Source organism: Dama dama, chromosome 5 (assembly GCF_033118175.1).
Source record: "Dama dama isolate Ldn47 chromosome 5, ASM3311817v1, whole genome shotgun sequence".
Classification (NCBI taxonomy): Eukaryota; Metazoa; Chordata; class Mammalia; order Artiodactyla; family Cervidae; genus Dama; species Dama dama.
The window spans coordinates 16,982,573-17,000,078 of NC_083685.1; the positions used below are offsets into that span (position 1 = coordinate 16,982,573).

Here is a 17,506-nt window from a genome sequence, read left to right on the forward strand (position 1 = left end):
CCACACATGATGCAACAACACAACACCGTGGGGTACACCCAAAGTTCCCAGGGGTGTGCCTGTGAAAGAAGAATACTCCTCCCGTGTGTTTCTCCTTTGCTCTCATGCCATGATCACGCTCACACTTCTGACGCCAGATGTGTGGGGTTTTCCCCCACACCAAGCAAATGTCTGTGACAGCAGTGGGGTGTCCTACCATCCTATTCAGTTCTGATGCTTTCCACGTGGAGTTAGCATCAGAGCCCACAGGTTAAGGGTTCAGTCCCACAAGGTAACCCCCCCACATCAGATGCCAAACATTAGTCCCAGGTTGTCACCTGCACTTCTGATCAGCCAGCTATAAATCAGGGTTCTCATGACCTCCTCTTTGAGTTTGATCATTTTCTAGAGTGGCTCACAGAACTCAGGGAAACACCAACTTACATTTTCCTATTTCAGTTCAGTTCAGTCTCTCAGTTGTATCCGACTCTTTGCGACCCCATGAACTGCAGCATGCCAGGCCCACTTATTATATAATAAAGAGTACAGATGAGCACTCAGATAAAGTAAATAGGGTGAGATCTGGGAGGGTCCCAAGCACAGGAGCTTCTGTTCCCGTGGAGTTGGAGGGTTTGCCATCCTCCTGTTACTTGGGTGTGGTTACCAACCCAGAATCTCTCCAAACCCTGTACTTCTGGTATTTTTATGTAGGCTTCATCACATAGGCATGAACTATCGTTAACTCAGTCTCTAGCCCCTCTCCCCTTCCCAGAAAGTTCCCAGCTTCTAGTGGCTCAGTCTTTCTGGTAACCAGTCCCTATCCTAAAGCTATCCAGGAGCCCACTAAGAGTTGCCACATTTAAATAAAAAGACACCCTGGTCACGCAGGAAATCCCAAGAGATTTGGGAACTCTGTGTCATGATCCAGGGTATAACACCAAACATTAGAACAAGAGCTGCTCCTGGTGCTCTTGTATCACTTAGGAAATTCCAAGAGTTTTAGGAGCTTTGTGCCAGGAACTGGGGGCACAGACTGATATATATATATATATATATATATATATATATATATATATATCCATTATTTTGCAGTGTCCAGCTCCTTCAGTTTTGGAGGTGAAAAGGAAATCAGGGAAGAATTCCCCAAAATGTGGCTTTTGAGCAGGACCTTCAGTGCACAGTGGGAGTTTGTTGGGTGACACAAAAGAGGTGTGGTTATACCCTGCTGTTTCAGTACCACAAATCCTGCAGCCAGCATGCCTGCTTAGAAAGGCCAGGGCTAGAGGAGGAAGCTGTGATAGTGTTTATCTTTTGCCAAAAATCAGAAATGTGACTTTTAGAGTGAAAAAAGAAAAGCAAGCAATCTATGGCCTGAGCCAGCGCCATCCAGCCATTCAGTGGACCCCAGTGAAGCGTCCTCACAGGACCTTGAAGGGGCACAGGATAGATGAAGCCACTCAATGAATTGAAGGGGTCTCACCCTTTCTGTAAAGGTCCCAAGAGCTCAGAGCAAATCTTGCCCATAGTGTCACCTAAGAGCCCAGTGACACTCTTTGAATCTGGTAGCTCCAGTGACACTAGCCAGCTGGCAGCCTTTCTCTAGAATAAAGAGAAGGAATGAACTTGTGGCTCTTTTCTGGAAGAGCTTTTTTCTCGAATAAACAGGCACACGGACAGGCGCTGGGGAAGGTGGCCTCTGTTAAGGACCCTTCTGTGACCATTTCAATAGTTCAGTTATAACTTTTGCATATGGTCATTAATCCATGGTTGCGGAACACAGTCCTTCCCTCTCCAATCCATGTTTCGTGTGCATGACATGGTTTATTTAAAGTTTATTAAGTTTAAATATGCATGAGATCTTGCCTCTCATAGACATTGGTCTGGTTATGTCTTACCCAGTGGATTTTATAAGCTGTGCAATGCTGGTTATTAAAGTAAAACTGGAGGCTCTTATTGCACATAGCCATCAGATGCAGGTGGGGAGGCAGGTGTTATAAAATAGCACTGGGAGATGATCCGTACCAGTACGAAGTAGTGGGTAAGAGCCCAGGACTGAGGTTCAAGTCCCAGCTTTGCACATAACAGCTGTTTAACTTTGGGCAAGTCACTATGCCACTCTGAGCCTCCTCTCTCTACATCCTTATGGACCTTACCAAGCTCTCAAATTTGTTGTGAGGATTAAATAAAATAATGCTTAACATAGAGCCTGGCATATGAGACATACCTAGTAATTACTATCTGTTATTACACAGTGAAATGAATTTGATCTCCCTGGGCCTCAATTACCTATAACCCTCAGACCTATGGCTAAAAATCTCAATTTCCAGGCAGGCTAGAAAGTATCTCACATCTAAGAGCTATGTTCTATAAATATAATTCCAATCACAGAATTATCAAAAATACAAGTGTTCTTTTAGAACTGATTTTTTAACACAGTATTTGATCCTGTGCATTATAAAAGCAAAAGGGATTAAAAAGAATTATCCCCCCCTCTCCCCATCACCACTCCCCCCCTGCCCACCAGATCTAAGACCATAAGGTAAGTTCTTTCAGACCAAAGTTTTAAGTCTGACAAACTATGTAGGGAAGAAAGAAAATCAAGCATGTCCCCAAAGATTCCTGCCTGCAAGCAGTCTTTCTCACTGTGTTCAGTGACCTCATTTCTCAGCTGCAAATTCAGCTGAAAAAGGTGAAAAAAACAACGGGTAGAATTTGTCTTATTATTGCAGTTGAGAGGACACATAAAACAAGAAATTAAGGAATGTAAAAGCTGGGTTAATTTCCACATATTCCAAACTACTGGGGTACTCGGTGGAGCCAGTAAGACTGCAAGCACCAATGTATTGGCTTGTGGTTTCCTCAGCTCTAGGGCTGAATTAGGAGCCTGTGGAAATGGAAATCAGGGGACCTAGATTCTGCTCCTATTTACTTTTCTGGCATGCCTTGTGACTTGCGAGATCTTAGTTCCCTGCCAAGGGATTGAACCCCTGCCCCCTGCATGTGGAGCACGGAGCCTAAACCACTGGACCATTGGGAAAGTCCCCTTATTCTGGTCCGACTCTTTAGTTAACTCTGTGACCCCAGGATTGTCCTCAAAGTCCCAGGAGGAAGGTAATTTCCTAGTGGGTGCCCCCACTTCACCTCTTCTGCCTCCCTCCATCTCCTTTCCCCATGCTAAGCCAGGGTGATCTTTCCAAATGTAAACTGCTGCCAGTTTAAAATCCTCAACGGCCACCGTTCTTTATAAGATGAGGACTGGAAAAGTCAGAGCCGGGGTTGCGAGGCTCTGGACAGCCTGGCCCTCGGCTTCTCCTCCAGCCACGCTTTCTCCCACCTTGCCTCCTCCACAGGGCCTTTCGCCCCACCCTCTGCCTACTTAATTCCCATTCAACCTGCAGCTCTCGGCTCAATATTTACTTTTGTTCCAGTTACTGTTGCTGTGAGCAACCACTCCAAAACCCATTAACTCAAGACAACAAACATCTATTTCACTCACACATCTGCCATTTGAGTGAGGTTCAGGGCGGAAGGATCATCTACAGAACCAGCTGGGGTGGCTCAGAGTGAGTGTCTGTTTCCGAGAGGGCTCATCCATGTGAGTGGCACCTTGGGGCGGCTGTCACTCTGAGCTTGGCCAAGGCTGAGCCCAGCAGCCTTGGTTCTCTGCCCAGGAGGCTCTTCACAGGCTTCCCGCGTCCCTCTACCAGCATGGTGGTGGCTAGGAATTAAGAATGAGCCTTCCAAGACATAGAACAGAAAAGCTGCCAGTTCCTGGAGCCCGAGCCCAGAAATGGGCATCATGCCGCTTCTGACATGTCCTGCCGGCCCAGCCATTCACAGAGCCAAGATTTCAGGGAAATGGGACTATATATTATAAAGCCACCTTCCCACTGAAAGAGACTTGGGGCATATATTTCTAAATTGATACAGCTCCCTCCGGACAGTATTCCCAGACTCAGTTTCAGCCAAATTCTGTTTGGGGCTGTCCGAGCACCATTCAGGCTCCCACTGAGTCATCTCACAACTGTGTTTGCGTGAAGCCCATCTCCCCTATGAGGCTCTAAGCTCCAGAGGGGAGGGCTGGTTCTGTCTCCTCCATTACTGCACCCACAGCCCCCGGCACAGAGACGTTTGATAAATGTAGGTAGACATAATGAATCAGGGAACCTGTCAACGATTCAGTCAATGTTTAAGTGCTCAGGCTGAGAAACTACAAGGCTTTAAAGGAGCACGCAGGTAGCCTGAATACGCAGGGCAGGCTGGGAGTGAGATGCCAGGGGCTCTTAAGTCTCAAGCAACCCAAGGGGCACCCACCTCCTGCACAGGTGGGCAATGGTCTTGATCTTGGACCCACCTACCTCTTACTCAGAGTGGCAAGAACTTTAGTCTTTTAGTCTTTAGTCTCCATCTTTGTGTGACATCTCCCATTTTTAAAATATAGGCAATTGATTCCATTATGCACACAGTAGGCTTATTAAGATGTGGTCATGGGCAAAAAATATATGCCCTATGACTCAGGCATGCCAAAATTCAGGGGGAAAAAAGACTGTTTTCTCTGACTGAAATGACTTGCTCCATAATGGTGCTGGAAAAAAAAAAACAAAAAACTTTGTTATTAAAGGTAGCTTAATATTTTTCACTTTTTGAAGCAGTCTTTTTCAGACAAGTGTCCATCTGGGCTGATTCACTTCTCTGTAAGCATCATGTCCCCTCCCTTCCTGTGATGGTTTTGGCTTCAGAGGAAGCCCCTAGCTTCCCTGTGGGGCAGGGAATGGGCTTTGGAAGAGGTATGCCTGGTCATGGCTGATCTTTGGGGGCACACTTGTGCCCACTTCTGAAGTTCGAGATCCCCACATCTCATGGCCGATTCATCCAGCTGGTGAGTCAGCAGTCTAGAGGGTTGGGAGAAATCCCTTTAAGGAAAAGACCACAACCGAGAACCGCTGACTCCAGGCAGCTCCTTCCCTGTGTCCATCCTGTTGTTTTCACTTCTCACCATCCCCATTGATAGGACCCCAGCACAAGCCACCGTGCTCTCTCCAGCTGAAATTATCGCAGCACTTCTCATCTGTCTCCTGGCCCTCTTCCCCTGCCATCAGCCATTCTCAAAACAGCAGCCAGAGGGCTCCTTTGTAAGAGGTCACATCATGTCTTGTTTCAGCTCAGAATCCTTTACTGTCATTCACAGAAAAGGCCAGGGTCCTCACACTGGCCTGCAAAGCCCCTGTTCTCTCTGCATCCCTCCCTCTCTCCTCTTTCTGTTGCTCACTCCACTGCAGCCACCCGTGCCTCCTTGCCATCTCTAAAACATACTCCCACCTCAGGACATTTACACCTGTCACTGCCTCTCTCCAGAAGGCTCTGCCCCAGACGGATGAATGGCTCACTCCCTTCCACTGCAAATTCTTATCAAATGTCACCTTCTCAGTCATGCCTGCCCCAATCATTCTGTTTAAGATTGCAGCCCCTAGCTCTCCCAGCCCTACTGAACTCCCTTCTCTTTTATTATCCCCATAGCATGTATCACTTACTAGTGGGAGTGAGGGGGTAGGGAATGGGTCAGCAAACTCCAGCCCCTGGGCCCCCAAGCTGGTTTGGTAAATAAAGTTTTATTTAAACCCTGCCATTAACTTACTGTTTACATCATCAGTGGCTTTTATGCTACTAAGTAGTCAAGATATGGACTGAATGCCCCACAATAGCATAACTGTTTGTCTAGCGGGATAAGAAAACATATCCAACCCCTCATCTATATCAGTGTACCACACAGCTGCCCGACTGATCTTATGTATTCTCTCTGCTCGTTCACAAGAATAGATGCTCCATGAGAGAACGGGGTCTTACATGCTCTGATTACTGGCTGCATCTGGGACCTTCACCTTTCCAGCTGAAATTACTGGCTGGTCCATAGTCGGTGCCTAGTGATATTTGCCAAATAACCCCTCGCGAAAGATGTGGGCAGTTAAAACCGCTCCTTGTCATTCACTCTGCTCCTGCTTCTGCTTCAGCACATACGGCAGTGAGAAGACAAAGAAGGCAGTGGCTGAAGTCATCCTGCGACCGTTCACCCCCATGCACAGCTGCATCATTTCACCCTCCCTGCCCGAGGCCCGCGTGTAAGTAGGCCCACCTCGGGCTTGTTTGCTTCATGCCTTGTCATTCGCAGCCAAGGTCAAATGACTCAACCAGCTAACAGTCATTGGGAGCTATTCCTTTGTCCTCTTGAAAGGGACAGGGAGCCTGGGGCCAGCAGCACTATGTGGCGTATAAAAATAACAGAAAGCAGACATGGTGGCTTAGAGCTAAATGGCAATCCAGCTGGGACCGAGTCATTCCATTCCTTACCAAGCCATATGCTCTAATGTCAAATAGTTTGCAAAGCCTGATAAAAATCTATCTACAGTGCACGCCTGGCGGATTTCTCACCCGAGCCTCTAGGGACACGTTTTTCCCAAGACTCAGGGAGTTATTTCCCAGAAAAGCCCCCACTGCCTTCTGAGCCAACCCCAGGCACAAACCCATCATAGTATGGTGTAACAGGGGCTCAGCAACCCTCCAAGGAATACTCAGGCTTTCCAAAACCTTGAATCTCATTCCCCTCCTATCTATTCCAGAGAATTCTCAGCCCAGCTTTTCCTTTCTCACTAGTTAGCCCTTTTCAACTGGGAGAATTCAGAGACAGAGATTAAGGCAAGACTGCTCAACCTCAGCACTATTGACATTTGAGGACAAATAATTCTTTGTTGAGAAGGACTATCCTGTGTGCTGTAGGATGAAGGATACTGAGCAACATCCATGGCCCCCACCCACCAGATGCCAGTAGCCAACCCCTGCCCCCAGCTCTGACAACCAGAATGTCCCCAGACATTGCCAAATACCCCTGGGGGCACAATCACACACACAGGCACCCCCAGCCCCCTCCTATAAGAACCACAGCTTTAGGTCAATGGGCATGGGGCAGTGGATTCTAGACTTCTCTTTCTGCTCATTTGTCAAATATTTGTTAGGTCCCAAAGGCGTGCACAGTAAAATGACACAACTGACTGCTCTGGTGGGCCCTGTTCCACTCAGTCCTCTCAGTAGCGCTTTTGTGTAGGTATCTTATTAGCCCGTCCCTGCAGATGAGAGAACAGAAGCTCAGAGAGGTGTAGTAGCCTGCCCAAGGTCACAGAGCTCAGCTTGCCACTGCACTGGGGTGTTAAGCCAAGTGTGTCTAACTTCAGAGCCTGATCTCTCACCACCACACACTACACAGAAGGTATATCCCAAGGTTTTACCTCTGAGGAGCTCATAATGTATTTGGACTACCAGGTCTCATGTACTTAAAGAGTAAAGTAATAGAAGACTAAAATCCTAGGACAATGTGGCAAGTCATTAATAAGAGCGTTTATTTTGTGGGTGGATAATGCCACCATTACCAACACTGTTGACATCATCATCACCGTCATCATCACCAGCACCATTGACCGTATCACCGTCCTCCTCATCACCATCGTTATCACCATCAACACCAACACCATCATCACCACCACCACCATGTATTTGGACACATTCCTCTCCCTTACTAGTGTTTCCACTTTTCATGAGCCCCACTCCCCACTTTTCTCCTTTCTCCCTTTGATGGATATTATGACTGCTTTCATCACAGAGTTATTTGTTTAGGGACATTCCAACTGGTGGCCTCAATTGGATGTTCTTAAAACATCTCTTTACAAAAGTAAGTTTTGCAGTTTCTCATAATGACTTCCATATGTCTCTCCATGGACAAACCTTCTGAACCCAAATGGTATAAATCAGTGGTTCTTAGGCTTTTACTTGGATCTGAATCATTTGGGGATCAGGACTTGGGTGAGGGGAATGGCAAGGTAAGGAAAAACACATATTTCTAGGTCCCAAAACCCATTTCCTTTTATCTGAGCAAATAGAGGTTTACATAAATTGCAGAAGTCACTGGAGTTTTTTGCTCATCTTCCTTCAGTGCTAGATGGGGAAACTGAAGCCCAGAGAGAAGGCTGAGCCTGCCAAAATTCTCACAACATTCTCACAAAATTCTCCCAACTTTTAACTCAGACTTTGGTGTCAGGTTTGTTGATGATGAGGATTGTGGTGGTGATGATCACAGTGGTGGCTGTTATTTGTTATGGCCTAGCAACCTCTTTCCTAGAGGGAAAAGGGACAGGCAATAAATATTTCAGGCTTTGCAGACCAGGTGATCTCTCTGGCACCTGCAGACAGGTATCTGTGGGGGAATGGTTCCAGGACCTTCTGCACATACCAAAATCTGTGATGCTCGTGTCTTTTATGAATGTAAATGGAAGTAGTATAGTCAGCCCTCTGTATCCACAGATGCAGAGGGTCAGCTGTACTTTGTCGTTGCATCGTGAAAGTTACATCGAATGGATGATGGGGCCATGTTCCAATAAAGTTTTATTTGCAAACACAGGCACACACTCCTGCAGTAGACTGAAGGCTGACCCTTCTCTTCCTTGGCTATTAAAAGGCTCTGGCTGCATTTGAATACTGTAACAGTAATATGTTACTGTATGACAGAGCATCTCAAAGTAGAGTAGCGTGAAACAGCAACCGTTTATTGTTCAAAGTCTGCAGGTCAGCTGGGTGGATCTGCTTGTCTGGATCAGTTTCCGCTGGTCCAGGCTGGGCTTGCATGTGTGTGGGAAGGTGGCAGCAGGCCCACCTAGGGCAGCCTCACACCGAGGTCTGTTGGTTGGTTGGTGGCTAGGGTGACAGGAGGGACCATCACTGTCATCACGCAGCATGCTAGCTGGACTTGTTGCATGGCTCTCAGGAAGGGCTCCAAGGACGGGAGCCTAAGCACTCAAAGCCTCTTAAGGCTTAGGCTCAGAATGGACCCAAGGACCTTTCCTCTGTGTCCTACTGGCCAAACCAGACATCAGCCACGCCCAGAGACAAGGGATGGGGGAAAATAAAGATTCTACCTCCCGATGCGAGAAATGCCAGATCACACTGTAAAGTATATGGAGGCAGGGAGGCAGGGAGGCAAAATCCAGGCAGTTTTGTCATCATTCTACCACAAAGCACTGGGCAGAGCCTGCTAGGTCAGTTCTCAAATTCCGAGTCTTCACACCAGCCGAGGTGGATTTCAATCCCAATAAGAGTGATCCCAGAACCGGCTGAAAATTCTAAAATGACTACATGGGGATCAGTTCAATGATGCCAAGGAAGACTGGACCTTTATCTTTAAAAAAAAAAAAAAAGAGAGAGAGAGAGAGAAAGAGAGGTGAGATGCTGTCTGCAGGAAAGAGGACATCCCATCCTTTCCTCTCAGAGCTGACTAGACTGTCCTTACAACCCTTCCTAAGCAACTGTGCCTGCAGCCACTGTCCTGGTTTGCCTGACAGTCAGCATGGGGTGCCTTGTATGCATTTTCTGATTTTTCTTAGTAAAAGGACAAAACGTTGTTTTCTTCTCAGGGATGTAGATACCCACTTGTATTCTGGTTGGTATGGCCATTTCAATAGAGTGGGCTGCTTATTCAGGTACACTGACCCCTGGGAGCTCTCCCAGAGTTCTGACCACTAGGATTTTAGAAGCAGGCTTTGTGCACCCTGGTTAGCATTTCCATCTATTATGCCCCACATTTAAGAAAATAAATGCTTTCTCTTTTAATTTGATAACATTCAAGATATTGTGCTTTGCCCTGACAGACAATCACTATGAAAAAGGAACAATTTCTATCAAGCATGTTTCTGGGGACCCTTTCTTTCTGTCTCTCTGGTTTGCTGCATGTGAGATGAGAGATCATTGGGTTTGAGACACTTTATTTTTTCAGTAAGACCTTATTTTTTTTTTAGAGCAGTTTCAGGTTTAGAGTAAAATTGAGTGGAAAGTGTAGAGATTTCGCATTTACCTCCTCCCTCTGCCCAGCCTCCCCATTGTTTCCATCCCCCACCAGAGTGGGCTATTTGCTAGAACTGATGAACCGACAATGACACCTCATAATCACCCACAGCCCCTGGTTTACATTAGGGTTTGCTCTTGGTGGTATACATTCTATGGGTTTAGACAAATGTATAACGACAGGTATCCATCCATTCATGTATTATTCAGAGTATTTTCACCGCCCTAAAAATCCTGTGTTTACTCTGCCTATTCTTCCCTCTCCCCATCCCCAGCCCCTGGCAACCACTGATCCTTTTACTTTTCCGTAGTTTTGTGCTTTCCAGAACGTCATGTTGTTGGAGCCACGCAGTATGCAGCCTTTTCAGATTGGCTTCTTTCACTTAGTGATACGCTTTTGAGGTTTCTCCTTGGCTTTTCATGGCTTAATAGCCCATTTCTTTTTAACACTGAATAACAGTCCATTGTCTGGACATACCACAGATAATTTATCCATACGTCTCTAAAGGTTACTTCCAATTTTGAGCAATTATGAACAAAACTGCTGTAAACATTTGTGCACACATTTTTTAAGGCACTTTTTATAAATGGAAAAAAAGGTCCACACCCATTGGATGAAACCCTGTTCTGCTGAAAAGAAAGGGAGGGCTCTGCCCTGTAACAAGAGACATCAACACTGTGTTGATGGCTAGAACACAGATTCAGGAACCAAACTATCTGGGCCCGGGTTCCAGCTTTGCCATTTGCTGCCTTTTTGACCTTGGGTAATTTCCATGACCTCAGTTTCTTCATCTGAAAAATGGGGATACTGATAGTACCTTCCTCAAAGTGTTGTTACAAGAATGACTTTAATTAATGGATGGTAATTAAAAACAGTGTCTGGCACAGAGTAAGTGCTCTGTGGGAAGTGTTTATTATTATTGTCATTTTGCTGGTGTTGCCACTCTCCTCTGTTACCTCTGTGGTTGTACACATAAGAATTGTGCCCAGATTTTCAGCTCCAGAAAATGTCAGATCCAAACCAGTTTATTCCCACCATATCCCATTTAGTAATCAGAAATGTATTGAGCCTACTCTGTGCCTGGCACAGGATTGCCTGTAGTAGACAATACTCTGTAGCTCCATGGCTTGTGGGCTCGGGAGACAAGTAAACAGGTAGTTATGAGACAGCAGGAACACAGTGTGTATGGACAAAGGGACACATTGTAAGGGTAGGGAGGCTTTAGAACCTCCTCAGGGAGAGGAGGCTAGAGAAATCAAGGAAGGCTTCCTGCTGGAGGTGACATCTGAGCTGAGACCCAATCACCGAGAGGCAGAGGAGAAGGAGGAAAGGGAGTGTATCAGGAGCACAGAACAGTGCTGAAGGCCTCACGTCACCTTCACTGGAATGATTCCCACCGTTATACAGATGAGAAAACTGAGAGTCAGGAAAATTAAGTACTTTGGCCAAGACCACGTAGCTAGTAGATGGCACAGCGAGGGTTTTAACACAGTGCAGAGGAGTGCGGCAAGCCTGTGCTACGGAGCAGAACTGCCCCAGGCTGCAGATGGCAGCGCGGTGGGGGCAGGGAGACTCCAGCCTGAGGAGGTGGACAGTCTCTCCCATGTGACGGGTGTTGGTTTGCCAGGGCCATCATAACAGCACACCACAGACCAGGTGGCCTAAACATTCCCGAACAGAAATGTATTCTTTCACAGTTCCGGAGGCTGGAAGCTGAAGGTCAAGGTGCCCACGTGTTGGTTTCTTCTGAGTCCTCCCTCCTTGGCCTCAGAGTCTGTCCTCTGTGAGCATGTGCTCTAGTATTCATATGCCACACCTCCTCTTCTCATGAGGACACCAGTCAGATTGGATTAGGACCCACCTTAATAGCCTCATTTTAACTTCATCACCTCTTTAAAGGTACAGTCATAGTCTAAGATGCTAGAGGTTAGGACTTCAGCTTGTGAATGGAGGGGGACATTGTTCATTCAGACAGTTTGGGGAGTTTGAAGATTTTAAGCAAGGGAAGGAGCCGGCCAGGTTTGTGCCTGTTCCTGTCCCTTGCAGAAATGAACCGAGGCTCACCTGCCCCTTGTCCCCCTGTGATGCAACGAAAAAGGGGTGTCTGCCCAGGGTCAGGCGCATGGCACAGCCACTGCCACTGTTGGCACCCAGAGCTGCCAGCATGCACTGACCCTGTGGGGGTCAAGATGGTATAGGGAGGGAGAGAAAGGGGCGGAGGACTGTGGACTTGCAGTTTCTTTAAAGCAGAAGGGAAACAAAGGAAGGAGGGGGCTTAGCAGAAAAAGAGAGAGCGAGCTGCTGACTCTAGTTTTCCTGACACCTGGTGGACACGTCCACCCCAGAACATGGGGGCTGTGAGTGGGGTGCCTGGAAGCAGCTCCCCTGCATGCTGAGTGACTCTCTGGGATAGCCCTGGGCCAGCTCCACACTTGAGCCCCAGGGCTCAGGTTCTACCTCGGGAGCCAGGCCTTCCTGGAAGCTGGAGGGTGGATGCCTGCATGCCCCTCTGAGCACCAGGCCCAGGAACCCTGGGGAGCATCGATCAAGCCAGGAGCAGTTGCAGAGAAGAGCACTTACACAGATTCTAATGGAGACTCTGGCGCATTAGTGTAAGAGGAGGAACCAGGCAAGGAGGGGGCAGCTAGTTAGGACTCCCCCTCGTTTCCAGGAAGAATGCAGGCAGTGAGTTAACCCTGTGCCAGCCTTGCTCAGGGTGGCCACTACACTGGGCCCAAACCAGCACCTCAAACAGAGCTCAGGTCCACAAAAGAACAGTCCCTGGGATTAAACAGATGTAGGTTCAAACCCTCACCAATCCTAGTGTGACCTCAGGTGGCTCACTTTACTTCCCCAAGTCCCTTGTCTGCAGAAAGGATGGTGTGGAGGCACCCTTCATGGGGCTGTCGGTAGCGTTAAATGGGATACGCATCCCGTCTCTGTCAGCACGTTGCGTGACCCAGAGCACACTGACTGCCCCTCTCTGAGCCTCCATTTCCTCTTCTCTAATATTCATGTGTGATTTATATCCAGCAGGGTTTAGGGAGAATTAAATACCTTGTTAGATGGTTAGGTAGCATCACTGACCCAGTGGTCATGAATTTGAGCAAATTCTGGGAGATGGTGAAGGACAGGGAGCCTGGCGTGCTGCAGTCCATGGGGTCGCAAAGAGTCGGACACGACTGAGCAACCGAACAATAACAACAAACCCTGTGTGTCAAGTGTCCTCCTCAGTGTCTGGTCATCATAATACAAATTGCCCCCAAGTCACAAAATACAGGTTAAACCTATTTTTAAACAGTGTCTTAGTTACACTTTCAAATAATGTATTCAGTGTGGTTTTCCTCAATATCCAGCTACATCTGGGGGCAAAGGATTTATAAATTTAAAGCAGTGAGTCCAGTTGTTAATTGGAGTAGGGGGAAGGGAAGAAGTACAATAAAGACACTAGTTTCCCTGTGTTTCCAGACGTTTCAGACACTGCTGGTATATTTATTGTATTTTTATCGGATGAGTAGTTGGATGTCCATTTCCTTCAATCCTCTTGTTTGCCTGAGTCAAGACCTCTGGCTTTAGGGTCCCTCCTTTGTTCTTCCCGCTGTGCATGCCGACTCCCAGTAACTGGTGTGGGGTCATCTCATGTCTGATCATAGTTCTGCCGCCTGGCCCAGTGACCTGCACAGGCTCCTCACCTCTGAGCCTCAGATCCCTCACCTGTAAAAACGGGCCCAAAACACAGCTCAGGAGCCCATTGCAAAGCTTTACTGCTGTGCACAGGAGATACTGCCACACACCCAGAGCCCGGCGACAGCCCTCCGGCCAGAAGCCAGCACAAGGCCTGCCTCTGTCGCCCCCGTTGTGAAGAATGTTGCTCTAACAGGATCCCCCTGGGCTCCTGCCCTCTGTCTTCGCAGCGAGCCCATCTTCCGCCAGCTCTGCGTCCTCCACTGGCTCCTGGAGGCCCTGACTATCGACCACAGCCACCACACCATGAAGCCTGTGATCACCTGCTGGAATCCCAAGTAGGTCTCAACCCTTCTACCTGGGCAATCGGCGGGGCAGAAGCTCCTGTGGGTTCCCCCGTCCTTCTCCTGTTTTTGGAGGGGGTAGTAGGTTGCTTTAGGAGTTCCATCCTGTTGGGTCCAAACTGCAGCAGTAAGAACCCTCATGTGCACACTCTCCCAGCATCTCTCCCCAGTTCCACCTGCAGTGACATCACATCGGAAGCTCAAAATCAGTCAGCCAGGGTGAGAGTATTCACACCAAAAAAACTGGCTGGCCAGCCATCCCAGCCTAACCCAGCACAGCTAGGTTCTCTCCAGCTCTCTTCCTGGATCCTGTCTCCCCAGCACTGTTCATCATCTGTTTCTCTTCCTTTTTCCCTCCTGTCCCCTCCCCATCTACTCTTCCCACTCTCCATGTTCCCCCCTTTCTCCTAAGGTTTGTTTTCTCTCACTGTTTTTTTTAGTATATATTGAAAACTGTTTCTCCACTTGGACCCAAGGGAATATTCTGTGTTCAGGTCCCAAGAGCAGCTGACTTTGCTCAGGCAGAAGCTCCAGCAGCTGTTATCTAAGTCATGAAAAGTGTTAGATGTGTCTCCACCAGAGAGCAGGGCTCCTCAGCAGCCTTGAGGCCACTGTCGCAGGAACTACATGGCACATACAAGGCAGAGCGAGGAACAGGCAGGCGTGTAAGGTGTTGTTTCTCTAAGGAGAGTCAAGTTGTCTGCAAGAACAGAACCAGAAGCGTTCTTGTAAGGATTAAGCAAGATAAAGTATGTGGAACATTCGGCATGATGTCTGAGGACACAGCGAGTGCTCACTAAATGATAGCTATGCAAGATTAAAATCCCGATTTTAAAGAGCAGTTAGGGATGTGACTGTCAATACCATTGAGACTTAGGGCGAGGGAAGACATACACCTCTGAGCAGAATTTTACCAATGGCTGAGAGCTATGTTCCCCAGGTGAATGGACAAACATACAAAGAGATGGAGAGGGAGGGGTGGAGAAGCTCCATAAGTTCAACCCAAATCTGGTTGCGAAGATGGGCAATCCAGGGAATGACCCCACGAGGAAAATAACAAGTCTTCAGTTCTCCTGACAGATTTTCTGAGTTGCCACTACCAAGCAGCAAGTATCTCCTGATACTGAAGTGCTTGAAACATAAACCCTGAGTCCTGACACCCACCATGCATTTTCCAGAAGGAAACATCCATCCTCTGGGACCTGTAGTTCCCAGAGGTTTCATTTCTGTTAGACGTAATGACGGCTGTAGGTCTAGTCCCTGCCCCCTTACAGATTTTATAGAAAGGAAGTGGGGTGATTCAGTACCTCAAAGTGGGCTTTCTACAGGCAGCAAAATTTTACTGACTGGCAGCAGGCGTGCCGCAAACATGATCTTTGTTCATCGCAGGAAGATCCCATATTTGGGTAGATGGGTGGATGGTCGGGAAAATGAAGAGATGACAGATTTTAGGATGTCCTTCTGAGTTGTGTCTGAGTCTCTGCTTTATTTAGAAAGGAAAAAAAGAAAAAAAGGTCTTCCCGATTTCATCATGTGGCAATAGAAACACATTATCATTTTCTAGTATCTTCATTAATTCTACTTCTAGCAAGAGAGTTTATTTCAGTTGACAAGATGATCAGGTCCAAACAGAGCAGAAACAGAGCCTTCAATAATGAATGCGCTAATTACCCTCCTCTGAGAGATGGAAGCTTCTGTTTAGGCAAAGTAAGACTTGTTTTATACATGAAGGCCCACAGATTTTTATTCAAACCTTTGGGGCCAGCTGCATTTCCAAATTGTGGTGGTGGTTTTTTTTTTCTTTTTTGGCATTTTAGAATGGAAATATGGGACAATATACCATATAGAGCATTTTACTCCCAGAGGGAACTAGGACAGCACCCTATCATCAAACATATTTCTGCAGAAAAAAAAATGAATCTTTACACTAAAAGGATACTCAAGGTAAACAAAGGTCATCAATAGTCTTCCATCAGTTCAGATCATGTTTTGCTGCCAAGTAATTTATGAGTTTTTGTTTTGTTTGTTTTCAAGACCCTTTGGATTTTGGAATTGAATAAAGGGTTGTGAACTCATATTGGTTTTATTCTTATTAGAGACTCACTTTCCAAGGACTGATTAGAAACGAGTGGACCTTTACAGAGAAGCATACAAGGCCTGGTGTAAGCAAGCGCTTCAAGCCTTAGTGACACCTCTTCTTAGTCCCGCTCAGTGGGAAAGAACAGGGCAGACCCCAGGTCAAAGAGGGGAGTGAGAAGTTACCAATTTACCTTCAGGCCCAGGGTAGGAGCTGTTCCAGCCGCCCTGAACCTCCACAGTCAGGTAATCGGTGCTCTGCCCTGGAGCTGTGGGCAGCACAGGCAGGCTTGTCTTATTGCCTCAGCTGTCCCAGAGACACCACTGGACCCACTCTTTTTTCTTCTTCTTCTTCTTTTTTGACTGCATTGTGCAGCTATAGCAGTGAAAGCCTGGAATCCTGACCAGTAGACCACCAAGGAATTCCTGGACCCACTCTTTTTTTTTTTAAGATTTATTTACTTATTTTAATTTTGGCTTTAGTGGCTCTTCATTGCTGCATGCAGGCTTTCTCTAGTTGTGGTGAACAGAGGCTACTCTTCATTGCAGTGCATGGGCTTCTCATTGCAGTGACTTCTCTTGTTGCAGAATATAGGCTGTAGGCACATAGGCTACAGCAGTTGAGGCTCAAGAGCTCCAGAGCATGGGCTCAGTAGTTGTGGCTCATGGGCTTAGCTGCTCCATGGCATGTGGGGTCTTCCCAGGCCAGGGATCAAACCCATGTTCCTTGCCTTGCAAGGTGAATTCTTAACCACTAGACCACCAGGGAAACCCTGGACCCACTCTTAATTGGAGACTCCAGATGGTTATAATTTTTACTTTCATTAAGAGAGTCCAGACACTCAAGGGCTAGGTTTCTAGGCCCAAAGAACCCACCACCTCCTTTAGAAAAAGACAGATGCCTTTCTACATATAAAATATGACACAGGTACCTAATTCTAGCCACTGTGTTACAAGGAAACTAGCTGTCATTTGAGTGCTTTCTATGTCAAGCACTGGTCAGGAGATGTGACCTCATTTGAGCCTCATTCTGACTTAAAAATAAGGAAACTGAAGCAAAGAGAATTAAGTAACTTGCTATAAGTTACACAGCTAGTAAAAGTCAGGATTTGAACCCAGGTAGCCCAGAAAGTGAAGAGGAAATAAAGAGCCTCTTGATGAAGGTGAAAGAAGAGAGTAAAAAAGCTGGCTTAAAACTCAGCTTTCAAAAAACTAAGATCATGGCATCTGGTCCCATCACTTCAAGGCAAATAGATGGGGAAACAATGGAAACCATGACAGACTTTGTTTTCTTGAGCTCCAAAATCGCTGCAGATGGTGACTGCAGCCATGAAATTAAAAGGCACTTGCTCCTTGGAAGAAAAGCTATGACCAACCTAGATGGCATATTAAAAAGCAGAGACTTTATTTTTTTGCCTACTGCAAAGGTCCATCTAGTCAAAGCTATGGTTTTTCCAGTGGTCATGTATGGATGTCTGAGTTGGACCATAAAGAAAGCTGAGTGCCAAAGAATTGATGCTTTTGAACTATGGTGTTGGAGAAG

General features: G+C 46.9%; 1 protein-coding gene across 1 annotated transcript in view; it reads left to right on the forward strand.

Annotated features, from left to right (window-relative positions):
• Window positions 1-17,506, forward strand: part of CCDC60 (coiled-coil domain containing 60) — a 163,890-nt gene that overhangs the window by 117,378 nt on the left and 29,006 nt on the right. The window contains exons 4-5 of the mRNA XM_061140848.1: window positions 5,988-6,095; window positions 13,774-13,881. Coding sequence (XP_060996831.1) covers window positions 5,988-6,095; window positions 13,774-13,881 — 216 coding nt within the window. The remainder of the gene's footprint in view (window positions 1-5,987; window positions 6,096-13,773; window positions 13,882-17,506) is intronic.